This window comes from Sinocyclocheilus rhinocerous, unplaced genomic scaffold, assembly GCF_001515625.1.
Source record: "Sinocyclocheilus rhinocerous isolate Xijiao unplaced genomic scaffold, SAMN03320098_v1.1 scaffold2126, whole genome shotgun sequence".
NCBI classification, from domain to species: domain Eukaryota; kingdom Metazoa; phylum Chordata; class Actinopteri; order Cypriniformes; family Cyprinidae; genus Sinocyclocheilus; species Sinocyclocheilus rhinocerous.
In genome coordinates this window covers 155,109-181,573 of record NW_015639773.1, presented here as the reverse complement: position 1 = coordinate 181,573, position 26,465 = coordinate 155,109, and the positions used below count along the sequence as shown (strand labels likewise).

The window sequence follows — 26,465 nt, the reverse complement described above, 5'->3', positions numbered from 1 at the left end:
ATTGAATCTGAACTAACCCTGCTGTCTTTGCCCTCTTTCATGCGGAGCGCCCCCTCCAGGTGCAGTTGCCTGATCGCTTCTGGTGAAGTGTCAATCATCGGTGCGGTCAGGTCAATTCGGTTGAACTCCTTTAGAGCCTGTAAACATACAGCAAGAAGAAATGAGGGAAGATTGAAGAGTTAAACAATAAATTTCTATGAAATCCATAATATTGTACTGTAATGATACATCTTTTTTTTTAATTCAAAGGCTAGCTAATGAATTATTTGTACTGTACACAGTTCTTACCCTCTCCACCTCCTCACTGGCTCCCTCCACGGCTTCGTATGACTCCACTCGAGCCGAAATGGTGGCCAGATTCTGCTGCTCCTGTTTCTGGCGCATCTGAGAGTCCACACTGTTAATGAAGCTCTCCACACACGCCACCTGGGTACATTTACAAACATTTAGCACATTCGATGGTCTAACACAGTGTTTCCCAACCGGGGTGCCGCGGCTTCATGCTCATCGGAACAGCAAAGTCCACTCAAAAATTGAGCCGACAGGAAACATCGATGTAGTACAGTATTGTTTCTGTCTGCAATAGCCTTACTGTGTTGTAACATGGTGTGGTATATGGGCAACTCTGGTAATGCTGCCTTCTCATTCATTTATCTGCTAACCGCTTTTTATGCTCATGTGTTCTGATAATAATAGCTTTCTAGGACTAAACATTATTTGGATAATTGGTTAAAAAAAATTTTTTTGTTAAATATCTGAACCCTACTGTTAGACCTACTTGAAAAACTAAAAAGCAATTTATTTAATTCGAAGGCCTGTCGTTATTTTTTATTTGTGCTATCATTATTAATTTCTTTATTTGTTCTTATTTTATTACTGACTGCTTTCTTGTCATTTTTTATTCAATTCAAAGTTTGAAATCAAGCTATCTCGTGCTACTGCACCAAAATTACCCCACTGTAAAATTAAAAAAACACTGAGTGAGCAAAAATTTGTGAGATAGCTAGTTATAATGGTAATTAAATAATGTTTACATATGTATAAAAGCCTACATTAAAATCTGTCATATAAATTGGTCTCTTCATCAGAAATTAGCCTTCTGATTGCCACCATTGATGGACAATTTTTAATATTAAAAATATCTGTATGACATTATATTCTGCAGTTCTTCCCTGTTGTACCGAATATCTATACTTTTCAAATTATCACATCGAAGTTAGAAATTAAAATATTGTGACAAAATTAATTTTGTAGGGTGCCACAAGTTTGTTAAAATTTCCAAAGGGTGCCGCGACTAAAAAAAGGTTGGGAAACACTGGTCTAACACACTAATTTAAATGTCTAACCATGTTGTTGAGAGCATCTCTGGAGGTTTGGTCGTCAGTTTTCTTCAGGATGGTCTTCAGGAGCAGAGGGTACTTGGTGAGTCTCTGGTGCGGTTTGGCTAGCATGTCCGCTAGCTTCAGACGGTTACACTCTTTATTTGTTTCTGCCCACTGCAATGATAAAAGATTCAATGATTGCAAAAGTGCATTTTTACATTTCGTTTGCTTTATTTTGCCATTTTGTTCAGTTATACTACTTTGGTTTAATATATCGTCTGTTTGTTTGCTCTCAAACTCCTCACCGTGACGTAGATCTTGAAGAGTTCATTGTCTCTCAGCAGCGAGCGCATGTATTCCATACAGCTTTCCTCCTCCATACAGTACCGGTTATACGGCTGGAACCTGGATGCAAACTATACACAAAAACGAGACACTTTTAACCACTCGACCAGAAGATAAACAGCTTTACAACCAGCCTGTAACTATTCCACATACTTATCTAACCTATATGTCTAAACAAAGTGGGCGAGAGCATTCAGTCATATGTGAATGTTTGAGCAAAATTCAGCAGATGTTTCTGACAATATGCATTGTAATGTACGTGAAACTGCTTTAGGGCTGTGCGAAATTTCGATATATTGCACAGCCCTACTGCTGATTTAAAGACATTTATCAGACGTTTTTTTTTAAATATGACTTTCAAAAGAGAACATGATGCTTTGCAAATAATGCATTCTTTTATATGTATATATTAAATATATTTATGTTAAATGATAAATGTCAAGTTTTCTACAAATGCAAAAAGACAAAAAAAATTCAGTATTTTTGACTTGTTTTTCCAGTACAAATATCTAAACATTCTTAAATCAAGGTACAATTAATGAGAAGCAAAATTACATAATATAGGTCTTGTTTTCTGAAAAATTTATCAAAATTAATGACTTATAAAAAGAAAAAATGCCTGCCAATGGGGTAAGAACAATACACTTGTTTTCCTTTTAAATTAATTTAGTTAATTTTTAAGCATAAAGTCACTTAATTTGGACACATTTTTCAGAAAACCAGACTTGTCATTTTGCTTCAAATAACTGTATCTTGATTTAAGATAACAAGTCTCGTTTTTTTTAATTATAAATCACAACTAAGTGACTTTATGCTTAAAAAAAGAGAAGCTTACAATAAACTTGAAACAATAAACTTGTTTTTCATTTAAAGTGTTTTTTTTAAAAGCTATTTTTTTAAAAGTAAATTTCTTACCCCTTTGGCAGATATTTTTCCTTATTGTTTTATATTGTTTTAAGCATAAAGTCACTAAATTTTGATACTTTTTTTTAGAAAACGACTTATCTTAAAGGTGACATATCATGAAAATCTGACTTTTCCAGGTTTTAAGTGCTATAATCAGGTCCCCGGTGCATCTACCAACCAAGGAAACGTGAATATAATAAATGATCTGTGGAGTATTTTGAGCTGAAACTTCACAGACACATTCTGGGGACACCAGAGACTTATATTACATATTGTAAAAAGGGGCATAATATGTCTCCTTTAAGTAATTTTGCTTCTCAAGTAAATCCATCTTGATTTAAGAATGTTTAGACATTTGTACTGGAAAACAAAACAAAAATACTGAGGAAGAAAATCATTGTCTCTTTAAATAACACCTGCATGTGTAACTCACTGTATTGAACCCCTGCTGCAGGTCCGCGGGGTCGATCAAGCTCTGTGTGCTTCGCGCTTTCTCCAGCACCGGAAGCATGACTTGAACCCACAGTGTGGAGTGCAGACGTACAATGTCATGGATGTTGCTGAAGAGCCGCGGGGGCTCCACCTCAACCAGGAGACTGTTGTCCTGTAGATTCAGCAGGCCGCACAGGAACAGCTGCACAAATAGCACAATCAGCATCCAGTTTCACTACAGGGCCACATAGCCTAAACACTATTTTAGGGGGAAATAATGTAGGAAAATACTTGATTTCATTCACTAGGATTGATTGGATTATAAATAGTATATATGAATAAGTCTCACAATAAAGACAAGGAACATTGGCATTAAAAAGGGCAACTTTAATGTGTTTCTGAATCTTCTGAAATTTACTGACAAACAGAAATTTAAACGGCTGAAGCGACTTACATCAGTGATGACCCTGAGTTTCTTGATGTATGAAGCCTCGGTTTGGATCAGTTCCCATATTGCCTCTTGCTGTTGAAACTGACGTCTACTTAGACTCTGAAAACAGGCAGAAAAAAGTCAGATTGCACTAATAAAGTCGCATGTGAAATATTATAAATCAGATAGATATCTTATATTGGCAGTTCTGGGATGCAAATTGCAATTGGTTTATGCGAAACTGAGGCCACTGCAATCAATAATTGTAATTGGTTATGTACACATGTTAGTTTGAAGGATCAATAGATGGCAATGGTTATGTATTGTCCCATGACAGAAGATCAGTCACAGTGCATCAGTACCTCGGGGTCTTCCAGCAGTTGCCTCCAGCTCTCCTCGAGTGTCAGGTTTGGCTCCTCCTCTTCCTCCTCCCAGGAATCCTGGTGGAAGGCGAGCTGAAAAGGAACCTTGGGCAGACCGAACTGTGTGTACGCCTGCAACTTAGTATGAAGCAGCTCCACGCGCTCCACCTCCTAACACACACACACAAAACGAGAAAATAATGTAATACATAATATAATATAATACAAAATGTTGCTTAACTGATTTCTTTTTAAAGATATTAATACTTATATTCAGCAACAATGCATTAAATTGATCAAAAGTAGCAGTAAAGACATTTATAATGTTACCAAAGATATCTATTTCAAATAAATGTTGTTCTTTTAAACTTTCTATTCACCAAATAATCCAAAAAATTGATCAGTTTCCACAAAAATATCAAATCCGCATATCAGAATGATTTCTGAAGGATCATGAGACACTGAAGACTGGAGTAATGGCTAATGAAAATTCAGCTTTGCATCACAGGAATAAATTACATTTTAAAATATATTAAGATATAAAACAGTTATTTTAAATTGTAATTTTCTGTCATTTTGATCAAATAAATGCAGCCTCGGTGAGCATAAGATACTTCTTTCAAAAACATCTACAAATCTTACCAACCTCAAAATTTTGAATGCTAGTGTACTAAATAATTACCTTATTCATAATAGAAGATATTTCAAAGAACGCCAAGGTATTGCCATGGTCCAAAAATCATCGCATTATAATGGTAAATATCTCAAAAATCCCATAGTAGTTTGTTTTGTTAATGATAGAACCAACCAACTATAAACAACTGTAAAGAGTCCCTAACATTAACAAAGTTTGCAATTTAGCAAAACCACAGCACAATTCACATCAGCAGACCACCAAAAACTGGCAGACAACCGAGGCACTGCCTGTCTGCTCCAACAAAACACCCCCGACAGGGTTTATGACACCTTACAAACACCCCTTTCACTAAACACCACCTTCTCTTTAACCTCACAATTAAACACCATCCATTCATGTCAGTGACCCTCTCTGATGACCCGTGTGCCGCTGGGGCTATTGCCTTGTAATGGGATGGACGGTGTACTTATGACAACGAGTATTACGCATTGAGTGCTTCCAAACAATAGAGGCCAGACACAGGTGGACTGTACTGGCTGCTGGAGATGGTGATTTGACCCTGGTTAAACCTTCTTTTGTGAAACAGAGTCCCAGTGGGACACAAGAACACTCCCATCTGTCTTCTTTGGGGGTTTCATGGCTAATTGTGAAAAGGATGGAAGCGTGAAATGACAGGTGAGTGACAGCTACCATCTTTATTAGTTAAGCATCTGGTGTAAATGCAGGCCGAAACGTTTTTTAAAATTTTTTTTTATTAAGGCTTATGGGATGTGATTTTGTTTGTTGTAATGTTTAGTCATCTAATAAAAGAATAGTTCACCCAAAAATGAAAATTTGCTCACTCTTCGGCCATCAAAGATGTTGATGAGGTTTTTTTCTTAATTAGAACAGATTTGGAGAAATTTAGCATTACATCATTTGCTCACCACTGGATCCTCTGTAGTGAATGGGTGCCGTCAGAATGAGGCGCTTATAAAACATCACAATAATCGACAAGTAATCCACACGACTCCAGTCCATCAATTAATGTCTTGTGAAGTGAAAAGCTGTGTGTTTGTATAAGAAACAAATCCATTATTAAGGCATTTTATCTTTACCTTTTATCTTTTTTATCACTTCTGGCCAAAATATGTGTCCGTAATTCATAATAACACTTCCTCCAGTGAAAAAGCGCATCTTCTTGTCCTCTCACATCGAAATCCACCAACATCTGTGTTTAGAGCTACTTTAGACTGTTTTTGGTTGTAAATGTTGCTTGATTTGTGCATATTTCTCTCCTGATTCAGACGAGACAACTTTTTCACTGGAGAAAGCAATACTATGGACAGAGGACTTGTATTTCAACTGGAAGCCATAATTTTAAGTTAAAAATATCTTGATGGATTTGTTTGTTACAAACACGTGGCTTTTTGTTTCACAAGATGTTAACTGATGGATTACTTCTTCATCTTTGGACTACATGTGAATTACTGTGATGCTTTTATCATCTGTTGGGACTCTCATTCTGACGGCACCCATTCACTGCAGAGGATCCATTGGAGACCAAGTGTAATGCTACATTTCTCCAAATCTGCTCTGAAGAAGAAACAAACTCATCTGCATCTTGAATGGCCTGAGGGGGAGAAAATTTTTATAAATCGTAATATTCAATTCCAGGTTTATTTGAAACTAGATTATGGTGCAACCTACTATAGACAGATATTTCATCAGCCTCCAGTTTGAGTTTCGGTTTCTTTGGCTCATCTTTACATGAGATCTTTTTACTGGAAATCACACCATGGAAAGTTGCACCATCACGTCCTGCTTTCCTTGAACTTCCTGAGGTTTTCAAGATGAGTGAGATAAGGTTTACCTTCCCAGATCCGGCGCCGAAGAACACACTGATCCGATTGGTGGCACGGTTCTTCCAGTTATCAGGTCCGGCGGCCACACCGGGCAGTGAACCTCCTGGAGCCCCGCCTGGTAAAGGCCCACCCAGTATGGCCAGAGTGTCTGGTGATGGGATGTTGGCATCGCCCAGAAACTCTGTCATGTTCTTCCGCCGACGGGCCTGACCCTGTGAGAAGGAAGAGATGGAAAATCGTAAGATCTGGGTGGGAATGACAAAATGTTAACAAATGCAGAAAAACAGAGATTTGGGAGAAGGATATCAACAAGTGTGTCAAGGACAACAGACCGAGAGTACGAGAGAGACCGTTATCAGTGTGTGAGAGAGGTAAACAAGAGATTTAGAAAAAGATTGAAAGAGATAGGACGGGTGGAAGTAAATAAAGTAAATGTACCAGCATTCATCTAAAGATAACAAACCACAACCACAAAATAAAATCAACTGGAAAAAAAGGGTTGGTACACTTTTGTAATCACAATATCTTTAAAGTTAAAACCTGACCTAGAAATAGTGCAGAATAGTAAATATTTCTTACTTCACATCATACAATTTTTTAATAAGTTTTTTTCCAAAAAGCTAAACATTTATTTTCAGGGTTAATTACATTTGAATATATTAATATATGTACATTTTAATGCATTTAAATCATATGAATAACTAAATAAATAATTAACTGAATTATTTACTTGAATATATAAAAATGTATATATTTTCTGTTTAGATTTTTTAAAATGTAAATTTTAAGTTTTATCTTAAATACATAAATACATTTATTTAAATAAAAACATTTATAACCATCTAAATACATAAATGTGAATATTTTCTGTTAACATTTTTCATAATTAAAATGATATATTATATAAATTTTTTAAATTGTCAATTGTAAGTTGCAGTGGAATATATATTTAAGAGACATGAAAACACTGAGAAAAAAAATAATTTAAAAAATATGAATTTATAACTAGGATTAGTTGACTCGGTTGGTGAGTTTTTGCTTTGCTTCTAAATCAGACCTCTTCATCACAAACTATTTTTTTATGCATATTACCAATTTATCATTTAAAATGACATATCGTCCAACCCTAGCTGGACACGTGGAAAAAATAGAGCTCCTACAAAGTGATGACATAAACAGAAACAATAATGCATTATGATTCATACTGATTTTTCCAAACAATAAGATCCTGCTGAATGTTACAATTTCCCCTTTACATCAAACCAAAGTCAAGGAGGTCAGCAACCCTGCTCAGAAAGATCAAGATTGCTATTGTTTCACAAGCAATTGTTCTGCTAGAGAGCATTGCAACATCTTTCTATTTAGACGCATTCCCTCTTACGAGCTGCGGTGAGTTTAACAAACAAACAGCTGTTTAGTATCTAAGGAAGTAGTGATCTCTCTGAGCGGGAGGCAGACGGGCTTGTTGACCCTTCGCCAGGGCATAGGGAATTCCACTGCCCTCAGTGCTGTTACCCACTAAAAACTCCTGCAAATTCCAGAGACGACTACGACATTTTTGGGGAATGCACAAAAAAACAGGAAAGGTCTGAAGACAAAACAATGGAATTCCCTAAACAAACACGAGTGAAGCTGATACCTGCTGCAATAACAGAAGTATTTGATTTGAACACTTCAGAGACTTGTGGAGGTGTTTTATACAATTAAATGCATTTCTAAATAAAGTATATTTTACTAAGACTTTTCAAAATGTTTTTTAAAGAAGACCATATGCTTACCAGTGCTGCATGTATTTGATCAAAAATACAGTGAAACAGGAATATTGTGAAAAATTATTACTATTAAAAAAAAAAACTTTATTCCTATAATGGTAAAGCTGAATTTTCAGCATCATTACTCCAGTCTTCAGTGTCACATGATCCTTCATGATCATTTTCAATGTTGAAAACAGTTGTGCTGTTTAATGTTTGTGAAAAAAAATTTAAACCTTTTTTCAGGATTCTTTGATTAACAGAAAGTCAAATGATTAGTATTTATCTTTTCTCTGTTGGCAGGGCAAATCAAGAACATCCCTGCAATGGAGGAAATAAAAGAATGGTGGATTGGCCACGATGCCCCCCGTGCTAAATTTAGAACAGAGGCAAAGAGACAGGCAGACGATGAGCTTTGATGAGGGGATTTTTGCAGAATCTGGGGTGAAAGGATGAGGACGCAGATGTCAGGAAATGTCCCTAACTTTGAGGAGGATGGACAACGGACGTCTGACTGCTGGTTATAACCACACTATCAGCACTGGGATTGAAAATTCAAGACAAAAAGTGACTTTTGGCACAAAATTAGAAGTTACTGCCATAAAAAAAAATAAAAAATTTATGATTGTTTTATGATTTTATCAATTACAATTATTTTACGCACGACCAACAAAGAAAGTACTGTATAAACATCAATGGGTAAAACAAATGCCACATCAAAAGGAATCTTTCTGTTGAAAGCCATACATCTATAATTTACATGGATCGTTAAAATCAATATTTAGCTTTTTTTCCCCACTTAATTCAACTTACAAACAACACCCTTGATAAACTTTACACAGCACCAGTAAATCAAATAATTTCTCCAAAAGCTAAAAAAAGCAATTTGTTCAAACTCATGCAATGACACCCACTTTAGGATCAGCTGTACCCGGTGATTCTCATTCTCTGCGGATGGACTGAATTACCAGCGAATTTATGAAGCAGAACAGGGTTTCCAGAGCGTCTGATCTACTCACCATGGAAGCGAGCGGCATGTCAAATGAAAGGTAGACCATGGTAATCTCTCAGCCGGGTTCATGGAGCCTGACCCATGCTAGAGCCAGCTGCGACGATCACTCAAAGCCTCCTCTCTTCAAATGCTCACAAAAACACTAACAGATACACAAATACTTTAGACCCTGCAACTCCTGGATGGGTGTTAAGAGAGTTCTTGAGACAAAATGAATTGTGTAAAATTATTAATCACTCATTTTAATTCAGTGCCCGGTCATTTCCTTCTAAAAATATGAAGTGCATCAGGGCTCCCTACTAGGTCCTTTATAGTTTCCCAATGCTTCTCAACCTGCAATGAGAGGTAAAGCTGTCCGACTGAGCCTGTCTGCCTGCATTACTGAATAGGACAGCCCAAACGTCATGGCAACTAGGAGGATCCAGTCCCATTGTGCGGGACAGGAAAGAGAGGTGTGGCTGCTAAAGACAGAGGGTCACATGTAAAGAGGGAGGGGAGAAGACGACAGCTTGCAGGGTCCCAGAAACACATCCTGGTGCCTCAAAGAAAGCCAACAGTTGGTTTGGCAACATATTTTTGATTTAAAAGACCTATAAAATAAGTTTACTTCATTCCTTGTGCACAGAAACAGTTACAGGTTTAAGAAAAGTACATTTAAGACTTTCACAATCAGCTTAAAATCATATTTTACATTACAAAACTGTTACTGCGCGTTTATTCATTTAATCAATTTAATGATTTAGTCTATCATTATTAGATAGAGGTTCTGATGATCCTCTGGATTTATGATCAATCGAAAGTGACAGGAGCATGGCATTCCTGTACTATGAATGATTTCCAAGCATCCTATTCTTGTTTACTGTAACAGGGAAATGATCTCAGCAATATGAAACTTTGGGGAATCCCAGACTATAGTATGTGCTGCAACAAGTCTTGAATTTCTGCATCGTTGTTATTAATCTAAACAAGATATGACCAACCTAATGACGTGTGAGCACTACTTTTACATAAAATAAACAGGTTCATCATCTTTAATGAAATGACTAAGTGGATGTTACTCCTCAAAACAGCTGTTTAAAAAATGAGACCCAGCCCTGGATCTGCAGGTTTAGCATATTAATAACTCATTAGAGGGCATGTATGCATGACCTGATGTACACTTAAATGAAATTAAAAAACAAATTCATTTGTTAAAAATGTCGACTATAAAAAATAAAAACAAAAATAAAACCAAATTAAAACAATTAAAACAATTATATATATATAATAAACAAATACAATAAAATAGATATAAAATAAAAATCATATTCATTTCCCTCAATGGATGCACAGAAATAAAATAAAATAAATAAAATAAAAATAAAATTCCCTCAGTGAATGCACAGATGTTTACCCTCTAAGTGCTATGAATAAACTTGAACTCCTAAGTCAAGTTAAGTGTTTAAGAGTCAGCTGAGGTGTTTAAGTAAACATTTCCCCACTGGCTGAGTTTACCAGCACTCAAATCAGTTCCTCTTCCCCCCAGTTAAAATATTACTGCTTACCACAACATACTCCGTCCTAAACATTCCCGTACGAGACCCTGATTCCATTCAACAACAGACTGACCACTGGGAACTGATGCATGTAGCTGCTTTTTTACTTAAACCTTTTCTAGACAACATAGTTCAGCTCAAGAACACAACAAACCAGGGTGAAGATAAGAACAGCTTTTGATCAAGCTTTGAATAACCATGATCAAGATGAAACTTCTAAATTATTAACTTCTAAACTTCTAAATTATCTACGCAAACAGAGTGTGTTAAAAATGTAAAAGATTGGATGACCAATAATCTAATGGATTACAATTTGCAACTAGACGGATGTACTGTTACTTCCTCTACAGTCAAAAATCTGGGTGTTATATTAGATAGCAGCTTGTCTTTTGAAAATCATATTTCCCATGTAACAAAAACAGCATTCTTCCATCTTAGAAACATTGCCAAGTTACGAAACATGTTACCTGTTTCTGATGCAGAAAAGCTACTTAAATCAATTGTGCTTGGTTGGAACAGCAGCTACGTTAATTATGTCTCTATTTGTTTCTCTGTTTTTGCGTAACTAGGGTTTACACAAGCTTCAGTCTGGATCCAGAACACCTGAGAAGAGATGATGCCAACCCTGAAACATAAACGACCAAATGTTGCTACAAGTTTGATTGCAACATAGAATCATTGCTGTTAATAGTGTTCATCGTCTGTTTGATTACGTCTTTAATTGATTTTTCCGTACATTTCTGCCATATATTAATTAACTGAGTCACCACTGATAAGCTACCACTAAATATTGTAGAAACTTAATTTGCTGTAAAGTTGCTTTGCAACAATTTGTATCGTGAAAAGTGCTATACAAATAAACTTGAATTGAATTGAATTAATGATGAAACAAACCAAGGGAAGTGGAAGAACAGCTTAAGTGACCAACACTAAAGCCACAAAAACACATTAGACAAACACCATTCTGACCAGGTCACATTTCATCTGCTAACTTTACCTTGAGTGTCAACACAGGACTAGTCTCAGGGCCAAAGACACCCACAACGCCACCCACTTCAATTAGCCAAAGCAGAGGCAGAACAAAGAGCCACTGAAGCTTAAGGACAGACGTTTAATCAATGATCAAAACCACGATACGACCTTATCGTCTGACAGGGGCCTAAACTTGTGTCATCAGTTAGCGGAATGATGCTACCGGCTTTCCATTACGTGCACATTCAGCTTCCATTACACATGGACACGTAACATCTTTCCACAAACTTTTGCTCAATGAGAAATACAGTGGTGTGGAATCAAAATGATGCTATAGAGAAGTTTAATAATTGACGAAGCATTCAATGAAACATGAATGCTCAAAATATGGCTACATGCATCATGTTTAAAAGAGGACAAGTAACTCATAAATGGTGCTACATTGCTTTACCTGACACTTTGTTGGCGATGGACTCTTGAGAGACGCTTCACCAGACAGACTTTCAGGATCCATGCGAAGCAGATCCCAACTGTGCCATGAAGACAGACGTCCAAAACGTACCATGATCCAGCCTGGATGCCCTTTCTGACCTCGCTCAAGCACTGAAGTGCACGTCCTACTCTAAACTTCAGCAGTCAACATCCAGAGAAGAGGCAAAAATGAAGAGACGAGCTAAAAATCCCCACATGTGCTCAGGGTCTGGATGATAGCGAGTAGTTTTTAAAGCTTTTTGCTTTGTGACTTCATCAATGTACTCCTCCCATCTCCTCCAAAGTCAGGTTCCACATCACAGCACACAACAATCACACACTAGATGCCGGTCCCTCCCACAGCAGACACTCACAAGATCACTTCCTGTAAGTATTAGGGAAGTAAGTGAGTGAATCTAGGTCATGTTTCTCATCAAAATAAAAATAAACAAGAAATTATATTTGCCTTGATGAAAATGTAGCATTTTCATCACAATTAAGCATTTTCTAATTACTATAACAAAAATTATTGTTCTTATTTCTGTAATTAAACAAAGAATTAAATTGTGAAGTATTGCAATCATTGTAGTATTTGTTGGTTTTACAAATTTATGATTGATAAAACCAACAAAAATATAAAGGATGTTGCCTAGAAGCAAATGTGTTTAACGGTCTCGAAAGTAATAATAAAATACAATAAAAATGTAGGATAATTATAGGTCACATTTTACCCCGAAATCAAAACAGATATTTTTTTTATTTTGCTACCATTTGTGACAATTTCATGACAATTAAGCATTTTCCTCATTGCTGTAATGCAAAAATTTAAAATAAATAAATAAATAAATAAATATTATAGAAATAAATATGATTTTAATTGTATATAATAAAAATGTAGGACGATTATAGGTCACATTTCACAGCAAAATCAAAAGAAATTTAAAAAAATTATTTTGCTAAAATGAAAATGAAGCATTTTCATGCAGTGAAGCATTATTTCATGTTACTGTAATGCATAAAAATCTCATAATCACTATAATGTAAAAATGTATAATAAATAAATGGAGAAAAATTTAAAATGAAATATGGTTTACACTGTAATGCAATTACACATCATGGTATTTACTGATCATACAACCTTTATGCTTATTAAAAAATAAAAAATAAAAAGGAAAAATGTCTAGACACATTACAATGAGCATTTTGAGGCTAAATGAGCCCAATTGTCACAAAATAGTCCTAAAATTGGCTTCTTTTTGTAAAAATATTGTTTTCCTGTGAGATTAAAACCAAATCTTTTTCTTTTTTAGAAAAAGTGTTTAGACGGACATTAAACACATTACATAACAGCATTTAGATTTCAGTAAATGCTTTATGTTATGTTACAGATACTACTAATTCTCCATTTTAAGGTGTTTTATGCGAGACGGTATGAATTTGCTTTCCACACAATGTGTGCTACGAAATCTGACATTTTAGATACGCCCCAATAGCTTCCCATGAAGATAAAACCCATTTTTTGCTAAAGTCACGTTTTGTTCTATTGTCTTCAAACACTGGGTGTTAATGGTCAGAAACTAATTGCATGGTAATTGTGTTAACTTCACAAGAGCATCAATCACACGTGGGGGTTTGCTGTGTCAAGATCTCTTAACAGAGGAGCTCTCTGTTGATATCCCAGGTAAATAAATGATTACTACTGTTTGCATTGCTCTCTTGCTTAATGAGAGAGATTGTGAAACAGAGATCTGCCATATGTGCAATTTTCTTTTTTGCCTAAAGCTCGCAAGAGTTATTATACACCTTAAAAAAAACATTAAACAACTTGATCCTTTCATTTAAAGAGGGAAACCGATGCGGATTTAATCTGTCTGCTCCGACACTAACCTCTACGCTGTGATATTAATACACTTTTGAACCAGTCTCTTATCAGAGAGGTCAAATAGGAACAGGAAAAGGCTCATTTCCTGCAGTTAGTCGCAGCCGACAGATGCTGCGCAGTTTATCCAGACCTTTGATATTCCATTGACTGAGTTACATTTGATCAAACACATCATTTCCTTATTTATTTTAAAGAAAAACAAAGCAAACTTTTCAAACTAAATATTTCACAAAAAATAGGTTTGTTACAATTTAAATAATTAAATTGAAAATATAAATACAGTTAAAAACAACAACAAAACAGTTAAAAGTCACGGAGCAAAAATGGCTCAGAAAAGTGATGTTAGTGAAGCATTTGAATGCAGATGCCACTTGGTTTGTCATCGAATGCAATGACATTAAGACATTATAGATATATAGTTAGTAGCTGGAGGTGTTTGGCATACGCAACATGACCAAGATTCACTAAATCTATCATAACACATTTCTCTACACCACTGCACATTGTAGTGAAGCATTTGAATGCAGATGCCACTTGGTTTGTCATCGAATGCAATGACATTAAGACATTATAGATATATAGTTAGTAGCTGGAGGTGTTTGGCATACGCAACATGACCAAGATTCACTAAATCTATCATAATAACACATTTCTCTACACCACTGCACATTGGGGGCCCCTGAGGGCCATGGGGATTTCTGATCTAATCACCTGTAGGCTTGTGTAATACATCTCTCAGGTCATTAGACAGGTGAGATCGCTCTACTATGTGTCTGTGTGGGTGAACAGTGCAGCCCAAATGCCAGCTAGCATTATCAATCTGAGGCTATTTGACTAATGCAACAGAGCCGCAGGTTAAAGGTGAAGAGGGGAGTCCTGAAGTCGAGGTCTCGGAGGTGACAGATGAAGCTTATGCAACAGGACATGCATAAAGCGACAGAATCCCAGTGTGCACTTAAAACTGAACACGAATGGTAACCGCATTGTGCTTGGAATATGCATATCTATACACATAACCATTAGAGGGCCATCATATTTAGGCAATTTGATGTCAACAGAAGGGCCGGATCAAAGTTGCAAGGGCAAAAACACAACTTTCACCTGAAAACCTGCTTTTGTGAGATACTCGTCTTTCAGCTCCTGGAAGTGTAAAAGTCACGGCGCTACATCAAACGCTCGCGCTTCAAAGGTCACTCCCCCACCGGGGGCGGATCTGGCCAATCAAACCTCAAAGAGGAGTCCTGGTGTCACCGCCCCACCAATAATCCCAGGGGTGATGGGTTCCTTTCTAAAGGTCAGGCTTTGGTGAGGGGGCAAGACACAGTGGGTGAGTTACCACATACAGGTCAAACGCGCTCACAGACAAAACCCAGCAGCTCTCATAAAAATTCCAACGGAATAGTTGGGAGATGACTTGAGAATTCCATCAGCGGGAAACAAAGAGGTCGGAGGACATCAGCGGACTTTACAATAGATCACGGCTACTGTCAGAAAATCTATGTATTCTCTATCTATCTATCTATCTATCTATCTATCTATCTATCTACACACTGCTGTTCAAATGATTAGGGTCAGTAATTTAATGCTATTATTCTGCAAGGACACATTAAATTAATCAAAAAAGACAATAAAGACTTTTATTATGTTATAAAATATTTATATTTCAAATAAATAGTATTCTTTTGAACGTTCTATTTATCAAATAATCCTGATTATCATGGTTTACACAAAAATATTAAGCAGCATAACTGTTTTCAACACTGATAACAATACGAAATGTTTTTCGTGCAGCAAATCAGCATATTAGAATGATGGATCACAGGAATAAACAATATTTTAATTTATATTCAAACAGAAAACAGTTATTTTAAATTGTAAAAAAAATAAATCATATTACTGTTTTTACTGTATCAAATAAACACAATTCTTTAGCTGTGTTTTGGCAAAAAATACTTTACTACACTTTTGACAGAACTAAAATATAATATTTAGTAAATAAATGAACTTAATAATATTATTATTATTATTTTAAAAAACATATATCTTTTTTTTTTTCAGAACCTTGATGGCCATTTAATTCATTTATTATTCTTTTTTAAATCACAAATTGCTTAAATCTATCAGGATGCCACAAAAAAGGTTCTTTACCAAGTCACATTTAATGATAAAAATTACATACATTATATGGCCATCAAGGTTCTTAAAAAAATAATACCTTTTGGGAAAAGTTTGCGCTACATTGTGCTATTTGCATATAATGAAAAACTACAATGGGAATTGAGTAATGGAGTGATAAGGAACACCCTGCTGGAAAATAAGTGGGTGGTGGAACTTACAAATTTGGAAATTGATACCATGATGCAAACTCATGCTGGCTGTTACGAAACAAATGTGTGAATGCCAAACCACTGGTCTTAAACGATACCAGAGGCGACTTCTGTGAAAGCAGAAACAGAAATAACAGCCATTCTTTGTATTGAAATTGATGGAAAAAAAATGCTTTAAAGAATAACAGCACACCTTTTCTAAACAAGCTGCATAATTTGACACACAATATCTTTCCTGAGTTGTTCTTCTCTATTCAAAGAAGAAACCGTAATTACTGCAAAACTTCTTAAGATAAAAGCAGAGAATTTTCCTTTTTGGGTTGCAAATGAACCTTTTATCACAAAAGAAAAAGCGTAAATCTAATCCCAATTCTCTCTGAATTTTCCATAAAGGCCAGTGTTACAGAAGAACTAGAAAAATAAACCCGATTCTGATGTGTAATACCTGTGTGACACTCGTCCAACCCGTGGAGACTTGTTGTATGTAACCTACATCCACACAGCGCCCAGCAAAGCCTGACGGCACGACACAGCCTAGACCTGAATGCTCTGTTCTCAAGTTTTTGTTGCCAAGCCTGACGATTCAACCTCTAATCGCAGTAAAAACCCACGAGGTGCATCGACAGGCCTTTGCCTACAATACTAAAGTCTGCACTCATCTCCGATGCCTGCATATCCATGTTTGTACACGCACACAGGAGTACGTTCAGGCTTGCCTTTCCATGAATCCAGCTTTACTGAATATCACGGTGCAGCCGGGAAAATCCAACCCTATGATGTTGAAAGAGTAACCAGCCATTTCTACAGAAAAGAGCTAAAACCCAAACAATCGCCAACATTAGTCAGAGGGTCAGGCGGAGGATGCACTCAGTAAACTTCCTGTATGAGGTCATGTGTTCGGTTTAAGATGATTTACACCAAGCAGGCACCTTAAAAGGACGTTCAAGTGGGACTGAGGTTTTTAGAAATCAAGAAAGAGAGGGATGCATGATATCAGAGCCAACAGCAAACACGCTTATTGTACATGCAAATAGATTAGCCAATCAAAGATCATTTATGTACAGATGTCTCAAAGTGGCAAAAAAAAAAAAAAAAAAAAGAGCCTGTTTACTTTTGAAGGGGTGGAAAATGGTCTTGTGAAACTAAATAATGATTAAAAACACTATTAAGGACTTGGTGAAAAAAATGAAATGCTGCAAAGATGTAAAACATAATTTAAAAAAAAAATCCATAAGCACATTAGGCTGTGTATCTGAAACATATGAAAATAAAATAAAATAAATGGAAAAAAGGTCTTGTGAAACTAAATCGCACATTTCTAAAACAGATATGACAAGAAGTAAAATAAAACAAAAGAATCGCCTACTACGATCTATGTGGCAGAAAATGGTCTCTAAAAATAAAATAAAATAAAATAAAATAACACTAAGAAAAAAAACAATTAAATAAAAAAGTAAAACAAAATAATTACACTACTGTGGATTATTGTTTGTTAAATATCATCATATATTCATTATCACTGAATAAGTTGACATCCGTTGCTAGTATGATTAAAGTAACAGAAGGTCTTCAACAGGGCAGATTTTCAGCATGAATGAAACTCTTCCGTCTGGCTGCTAATGTCCCAATCATTTTAATGCTAACCCCTCGCTTCGTTCTCACGTCACAGGCGGTGTATTACGCAAGCAGCCATCGAGCACCTGTGGGATGCCTGTGTTTGCATTATCTGATTAAAGACATCTGGCCATGGGGATTTGTAAAGACAGGCACATGGCTGTATAATCATGAAAAGCATTGTGTGAATGAGATGATCTACTTGAAAAAACAGCATGTCCCTGTGAGGCTCCTTTAGAAGGATGACAGCTAACAGAAGTGTAATTGGTCACACCTCATTTCCCGGGGAACGGTCTGGTTCTGTGGACACAATGACTGCCGTGTTGTGTAATACGGAGATATGGTGTATGTTTTGAACCTTTAATGCTGCAAATGTGTAGGAAGAAATGGTTACCTAAACAGGGAGGAAATGCTGATAGCAAGATTGAAGCGATAAGTTGTCACAGTGATTAGCTGGAAACCATGCTGATGAGAAGAAGCTGTAGACCGCGGAGGATGCGTCACGCTTTAAACCACACGACTCTTACCTTTCACTTTGAGGTAATGTCCTCCGAAACGATACGCCTCAAATAATAATGTTATATTATTATGCTTTTGTTATTTTTTAAAATGAAATAATTGCTGTTAGATTAATAAATAAACATGTAAAAAAATTAAATTAAATTAAACAATTAAATAAAAAAAATTAAGAGCAAGAGCAAATACTTACAACAGTGTAGATTACGGTTTAAACAGAGTTGAATTCCAAACTAAATATCACAAGTTCACAAGGTGTTTAGATATGACTAAAAACCTTGACCAACAACACTAAGAAAAAAAACAATTAAATAAAAAAGTAAAACAAAATAATTACACTACTGTGGATTATTGTTTGTTAAATATCATCATATATTCATTATCACTGAATAAGTTGACATCCGTTGCTAGTATGATTAAAGTAACAGAAGGTCTTCAACAGGGCAGATTTTCAGCATGAATGAAACTCTTCCGTCTGGCTGCTAATGTCCCAATCATTTTAATGCTAACCCCTCGCTTCGTTCTCACGTCACAGGCGGTGTATTACGCAAGCAGCCATCGAGCACCTGTGGGATGCCTGTGTTTGCATTATCTGATTAAAGACATCTGGCCATGGGGATTTGTAAAGACAGGCACATGGCTGTATAATCATGAAAAGCATTGTGTGAATGAGATGATCTACTTGAAAAAACAGCATGTCCCTGTGAGGCTCCTTTAGAAGGATGACAGCTAACAGAAGTGTAATTGGTCACACCTCATTTCCCGGGAAACGGTCTGGTTCTGTGGACACAATGACTGCCGTGTTGTGTAATACGGAGATATGGTGTATGTTTTGAACCTTTAATGCTGCAAATGTGTAGGAAGAAATGGTTACCTAAACAGGGAGGAAATGCTGACAGCAAGATTGAAGCGACAAGTTGTTACAGTGATTAGCTGGAAACCATGCTGATGAGAAGAAGCTGTAGACCGCGGAGGATGCGTCACGCTTTAAACCACACGACTCTTACCTTTCACTTTGAGGTAATGTCCTCCGAAACGATACGCCTCAAAGTGGAGTGAGAGTGGAGTGTTGGACTGGTCCAGGAACAGATCCACTCGGGATAATTCAATGCCCTTGCGCTCAAAAATGGGTCCGAGCACCTCTCTGGAGAACAATAAAATGAGTAAATGAGCTTCACAGCTAAAATGAACAAAGCAAAGACTGAGTTATGGAAATTTCACCCTTTCAAAGATTTAGACCTTTAAAAGACAAAAAATCCGTAAGAAACTGTGTTTTTATTTGGTAAGCTGGCATGAAATACGCCTTTCCTTTGGTATGGCATTTTTTAAAAATAATTTTTATAATTATTTTTTATGACATTGAGATACTACATGCATTTTTTTTACTTTTAATTCAAAAAATTATTTTTACCTTGCAAGATTTAAAATAAACTATAGTGAAGGTAAAAATAAAGACTTTTTTATAAATTACAGTTCAAAATATTTCTTAAGAAGTCTTATGAGGCTGCATTTATTTGATCAAAAATACAGGAAAAAGTAATATTTTGAAATATTATTACAATTTAAAATAACTGATACAATTTAAATATACGATAATAATCATAATTTATCGCTGTGATCAAAGCTGAATTTTCAGCATCATCACTCCAGTCTTCAGTGTCGTCACATGCTCTTTAAAAATTATTCTAATATGCTAATTTGCTGCACAAGAAACACTTCTTATTATCAATACTGAAAACAGTTCATATGCTGCTTCATATTTTTGTGGAAACAGTAACACTTTTTTTTCCGGATTATTTGATGAATAGAAAGAACAGCATTTACTTGAAATAGAATTATAAAATTATTTTAGATTTTTATAATTCTATAATGGAATTCTAGAATTTTTATAGAATTGTAAGAGAAATTAGATTATAAAATTATAAATATGTCACTTTTGATCAATTTAGTTCATTATTGCTGAATAAAAGTATGAATTTCTTTAAAAAAAAACAAATCTTACCGTGTCCAAACCTTTGAACAGTACTGTATATTCAAATTAATTCTAACCTAAAATATTGATTACGCAATGGACACATTTAGCATCAACTACCTATTTAACAGAAACACAACAAAAACAGCTGATTTTATTCCTCAGCTGGCAGAGAACAGACCCAGCAACACCAAGGTTGTGTGCTCGACTCCCAGGGTACACAGATCTCACCGTAATGTCTTCTTTTTGACAGCGGGGACGATCTCTGTGTCAATGTCTATGTTGAGGTCAAACTTGAGGCTGAAGCACTCCTTCCTGGGGTCCTATAGGGGGCGACAGACCAGCGCTGGTCAAAGGTGGGCTACAGACAGACAACTTCCAGTCATTTACAATGAACTCTAGATGTGATCAGATCAAGATATCCGTCAAGCCACCACATCCTGGGGCTGCTGATGATTCAGAGACGTGTCATTTCCTGTACGCTATGTTGGATAGGGAAGCCCACATACAAGTCTGTACAGGTACTTGTACAGAAAATATCGGTAGGGTATGTTAATATAATATGTAGGCTGTAAAGGAGCTATACGTGCTTGTTTTTAGACTATCAGTGAGTACAGTCAGCTAAGAATTAAAAAGTTTCCCATGAGCCTTTGGCGAAAGGAGGACAGCACTCACATCAGTGTGGCGCCGCCGGGGCTTTTTTCCTTCTCTGCCTTTCAGCTTCATTCCTCCTGTCTTATGCTCTCTGTTAAAAGACAGAAAAACACCACAGACACATGAGGACAATGGCCCATGGCAATCCATCACTGTACAATTTGAGGGAAAAAAATCTAATTGCAATTTTTGTGTTAAAATTTGTGTGATTTTAAAAAAAGCTCCAGGTTTGCTGTGCTTGTTTGTAAGGCTGCACAATTTAGACAAAACTGTGATTATATATCCAGATGATGATGATGATAATAATAATAATACTATTATTATTAAATAAAATATGAAGTAAAACAAGAAATATTATTGCAGTAATATTTCACTGTAAAATAAAAAATCTCAGGTAAATATAATAAAAATAATACAGAAATATTATAAGTATAAGTATTGCAATAATGATAAAAGAACAAGTAAAATTACAATATTAATAATTCTGGTTTTTAATTTTATTATTTTCAAATGTAAAACTATTGTGCTTTTATTTTGAAGAAAAACAGCAGGGAGTCCTTAAAGGGTTAGTTCACCCAAAAATGAAAATTCTGTCACATCTTGGTACTTTTCTGGACCTTGAACGTGGTAGTTACCTTGCTGTCTATGGGAGGGTCAGAGAGCCTTCAGATTTCATCAAAAATATCTTAAATTATGTTCCGAAGATGAACAAAGGTCTTACGGGTTTGGAACAACACGAGGGTGAGTAATTAATGACAGAATTTTAATTTTTGGGTGAACTAACCCTTTAAAGCTTCTCTTTTGTTGACAACAGATGGTTTTATAAGCACTTCTCACTTCTCAAATTTAAGAAATTCACATAATAAGTGACCCAAACTCTCAGCGCTTGCAGAGGTGAATTGGTGTGGGACATTTACTGCAAACCGAACCGCTGAAAACACCAGATCATGAGCTGCTCGTGTGTAAATGAACACAATACCACGCTTCACTTTAAAACCGACATCGCGGGTATTTATTTAATTCACAGCCTTTACGAATTAAATCACACCAAGTGACATCGTGGTTGTGATTGAATATTTATTCTAACATATTGAGAGATTGCATGAAATATTTGTACTTTTTATCATTAAAAAAAGATTACATTGCAATATTCAAAATAAACTACAGTGAGGTAAAAAAAAATTAATTTTTCTTTATACCAGTTCAAAATATTTTTTTAAGAAGTCTTATGCTCATAGAGGCTGCATTTATTTGATTAAAAACAGCAATATTCTGAAATATTACAATTTAAAATAACTGTTTTATATTTTAATATATCAAAATGTAATTTATTTCTGTGATGCAAAGCTGAATTTTCAGCATCATTACTCCAGTCTTCAGTGTCACACGATCCTTCAGAAATCTTTGTAATATGCTGATTTGCTGCTCAAGAAACATTTATTATTATCATCAGTTGAAAACAGTTGTGCTGCATCATATTAAGTGAAGCTTGCACTTTGAACTTTGCATCGCATGACGTATTTATTTAATTCACAGCCTTTACTAATTAAATCACACCAAGTAACATATCGTGATTGTGGTTTTAATTCAATTCATCATGCAGCCATAGTGATTTATTTCCATTGCTCAATTTCAGATTGACCATGTGTATTTCACTCTCGTTCGCAAACGCAAACGCTTCATACATGTCACCTTGATTTCAAAAAACATTTTGAATTTCGCATCAATTTGTTGTGCCTCTCTTGGTGTGTATATGCTGGAAGATTTCATACAGTTGTTTAAATGTTGTGGATCACCGACTGACCCTCGTTCAGTACTTCCTTCTTCGTCTTCATCCAGGTCTGAAGGGGGGCTTGTGCGAGGGGGACAGGAACGCGTGGACACATTCCGCGCCAGGATAGAACCTGACGACACAGATTTAATGCAAATCTGATCTTTATAACAGTAAATGAACTAATAAACTAATTACTTAACTACATAATGGTGCAAGGATGGTGTACAAAAAAAAAAAATTATAAAACAAATTCTTCGAGATTCATCAAAAAGAGACATATATAATATTTAAAAAGAAAAATACAAGTATATAATATAAATAAAATTTAAAAAGATCAAATCAATTGAAGTATTTTTAATTATTAAAATAAATCAATATCAATTAAAAAAAAACTATTTGACTATTTTTGACTATACTATTATACTACTATTCAGCTATTATATTATACTAATATTCAGCATCTGTTGTTGGGCGATTGAATTTTATTGGTAGTTACTAGTTATAATGGTGCAAGGATGGTGTACAAAAAAAAAAAATTATAAAACAAATTCTTCGAGATTCATCAAAAAGAGACATATATAATATTTAAAAAGAAAAATACAAGTATATAATATACTGTAAATAACATTTAAAAAGATCAAATCAATTGAAGTATTTTTAATTATTAAAATAAATCAATATCAATTAAAAAAAAAAACTATTTGACTATTTTTGACTATACTATTATACTACTATTCAGCTATTATATTATACTAATATTCAGCATCTGTTGTTGGGCGATTGAATTTTATTGGTAGTTACTAGTTTTTAACACTTTTGAATGAGACTCATTTGTATAAAACATAAACCTGTTTGGCAGAGGGTCACATAAGAGTGTTTGTGCCCGTGGGGCCATTTACCTTGTGGTTGTATGTCGAAGCGGAGATGCCTGTCAAAGTGCATGCTGTCAGACTCATCCAGGTGACAGCGAGAATCACATGACTCACACAGGTGCAGCGGGCTTTTACCGTTCAGTTCCTGACAGTCGGGATGATGACACACCTACAGGAACAGAGAGAGAAATCAGACGCTTTGAACAGCAGAACCTTTAAGTCACTCACGGTCAGGTTCATAATCACTTCACCAGACCACAAAAAGAACTCCTGTGCCGTTTCTGCAGCGGACGTCATTCCATCTATTGTAAACTTTCTCTTCTGATAGTACAAAACATCGCGACCATACACAGATGCACATGACCAAAGGACATCGTTTAGACTCCTAACCAATCCAGAAACACAGAAGTGAATGGTTTAGAAGAATCCACATACCATGGTATTTACATGGTACTCCAAGGCACTTTCAAGAATACCACGGTACATTTGCAAAAACCATTGTTTGTGATATCATTTACCATGTTTTTGGACATGCACTATGGTAGAACCAAGATATTCCGGATATGACTGTTTTCTAATTGAATATATTTTAAAATGTAATTTATTGCTGTGATGCAAAGCTGAATTTTCAGCATCATTACTCCAGTCTTCAGTGTCACGTGATCCTTCAGAAATCATTCTAATATGCTGATTTGCTGCTCAAGAAACATTTATTGTTATCAGTGCTATATCTTTCAAGATTCTTTGATAAATAGAAAGTTCAAAAGAATTTGAAACGGGAATCTTCTTTAACATTATACTTAACTTTAATGTCACTTTTGATCAATTTAATGCATCCTTGCTGAATAAAAGTATTAATTTCTTTAAAATAAATCTTACTACCCCCCAACATTTGAATGGTTATTCATTTGAATATATAGAAAAATAATATGAACCTTTAGGTAGGACACTCCTAAGATTCAACCAATTTTTGTAAAGATAATAGTTAAAAAAAAAAAAAAAAAGAAAAAGACCACATCAAGTGTGCCTTTAGTGATAAGCCAATGGTTGCCTTGTTTTGACAAGAAAACCAATAACCACAACTAGTTTCTTGTGCATACTGCACACCTTCATGTCTGTAGCTTGCTGTTTTATATACAGTAAAAGCCTCGACTGCCACACCTACTCAAGCTTAATCCAAATCTCCCTGAAATGACTCCTATTGAAACACATCAATCAGACGGCTGTCCCCTCCTCTTACCTTCCACATCATGGGATGTGTGCAGGCCGCCCCATCCGTTGGACGCTGGTCCATGGCGGCAAAGGATAGCACTTCAGTACAGTCACACACCCCAAAACCTCATGGAAGGGTCTCAGTTCAACCCCTTCCCCCCAAAGAACCAACAAGACTTGGTCCAATTAATCCACCCCCTTGGTGTCTAGTCAAGTTAAGCGTCATGGGGGCAGGGCGGTTTTAGGGCAGCCCTGGTCTTTTCACCAAAACCAAATCAGTCTTCAGATGTCCAAACTAGCCCCTCTAATCTGAGGAGCTAATCATCTGTGCGCTCTCGTGAACCCATCTGATGGGGCGGTGGAGATTAGATTGGGCTCATCTCTTTCTCAGACTGGACTCCACCTCAAATGGATAAAGAAAGGCAGTCTCGACTCTATAAAGTTTTTAAATAGCATTTGCTTTTAAACGGGCCTTGTTGTCTGTAATAGGCATGGCATGGTCTGCCACAATGAGCACAATTGGGTTAGGTGTACTTTCATATTTTTTTTTAGATTCAAGGGCTTGTTGGGACTTCATGCAAAGCTTCAGCAGCTTTAAAGTCATGAATGGTGAAATATGGAGTCAATGTGACTACGCATCACTTTAGGGCAGTACAAACTTAATTATTGGTGCATGCTTGGAAGAGAGGGTTTTATAGATTTGCATAAATGTGGAGATTTAAATGGGCAAATGTTGCCAGAATTGCAAAGCAAGCAACATTTTTGGGTTTCCATGGTCATTGCATGCTCTAGGGCAAAGGTTTTCAAATTGGGATCCAAGGATCGCTAGGGGCCCGAAAGGGGAGTCTACATGACATGACAACATAAAATAAAATGTATTACTAATTTATTTATTTATTGTCAAACAAACAACAACGTAGTTGTCTGGAATTTCTTGGTGAGCTCAGACACAACTAAGACACTAAGGCAATAACAAACACATTCATACATACATACATAAATCATTCCAACCAATTATAAAGAACAAAATACAGAAGCGTAAGTGCCAGAAGAGTTTAAAACATAGACCATCCTACAATAGGTACTATTCAAAAAGCGTGCAGACTTATTTTTAATTGTTTAATTAAAATATTATTATTTATTATTATGTATTTAATAAAAAACATGAATTAAATAAAATTAAAAACAATACATACAAACAGAATTTAGAAGGCCACAAGGGAAGTCTACTGAAAATGTCAATTTTATAAAATATATAAAATTGAATTCAATAATAAGTAAAATATTAATAAAGATATCAAATTAAAACATGACATAAAAACAGAATTTCGAAAGCCGTAAGGGCAATCTGCTGAAAATTCCAATTTTATAAAATAAATAACAAAATGTTAATCAATAATAAATAAAATATTAAAAGATATAAAATTTAAAAATTTTATTAAATTAAATATTATAATATTAAATTAAAAACAATACAAACAAACAGAATTTAGAAGGCCACAATGGGAGTCTACTGAAAAGTTCAGTTTTATAAAATAAAATAAATAATAAAATACAATAAATTTGTATTCAATAATAAGTAAAATATTAATAAAGATATCAAATTAAAAACAATACATAAAA

General features: G+C 35.4%; 1 protein-coding gene across 1 annotated transcript in view; it reads right to left on the bottom strand.

The window, feature by feature from the left end:
• Positions 1 to 26,465, bottom strand: part of LOC107751840 (pleckstrin homology domain-containing family G member 5-like) — a 92,720-nt gene that overhangs the window by 5,637 nt on the left and 60,618 nt on the right. Inside the window, exons 4-18 of the mRNA XM_016567614.1 lie at positions 23,658 to 23,799; positions 22,789 to 22,888; positions 21,006 to 21,075; positions 20,562 to 20,653; positions 19,366 to 19,502; positions 19,113 to 19,204; positions 12,000 to 12,170; positions 6,287 to 6,490; positions 3,798 to 3,968; positions 3,460 to 3,555; positions 3,007 to 3,207; positions 1,628 to 1,738; positions 1,347 to 1,496; positions 289 to 426; positions 18 to 137 (exon numbers count right to left, since the gene is read on the bottom strand). Of these exons, the coding sequence (XP_016423100.1) occupies positions 18 to 137; positions 289 to 426; positions 1,347 to 1,496; positions 1,628 to 1,738; positions 3,007 to 3,207; positions 3,460 to 3,555; positions 3,798 to 3,968; positions 6,287 to 6,490; positions 12,000 to 12,170; positions 19,113 to 19,204; positions 19,366 to 19,502; positions 20,562 to 20,653; positions 21,006 to 21,075; positions 22,789 to 22,888; positions 23,658 to 23,799 (1,995 nt within the window). The remainder of the gene's footprint in view (positions 1 to 17; positions 138 to 288; positions 427 to 1,346; positions 1,497 to 1,627; positions 1,739 to 3,006; positions 3,208 to 3,459; positions 3,556 to 3,797; positions 3,969 to 6,286; positions 6,491 to 11,999; positions 12,171 to 19,112; positions 19,205 to 19,365; positions 19,503 to 20,561; positions 20,654 to 21,005; positions 21,076 to 22,788; positions 22,889 to 23,657; positions 23,800 to 26,465) is intronic.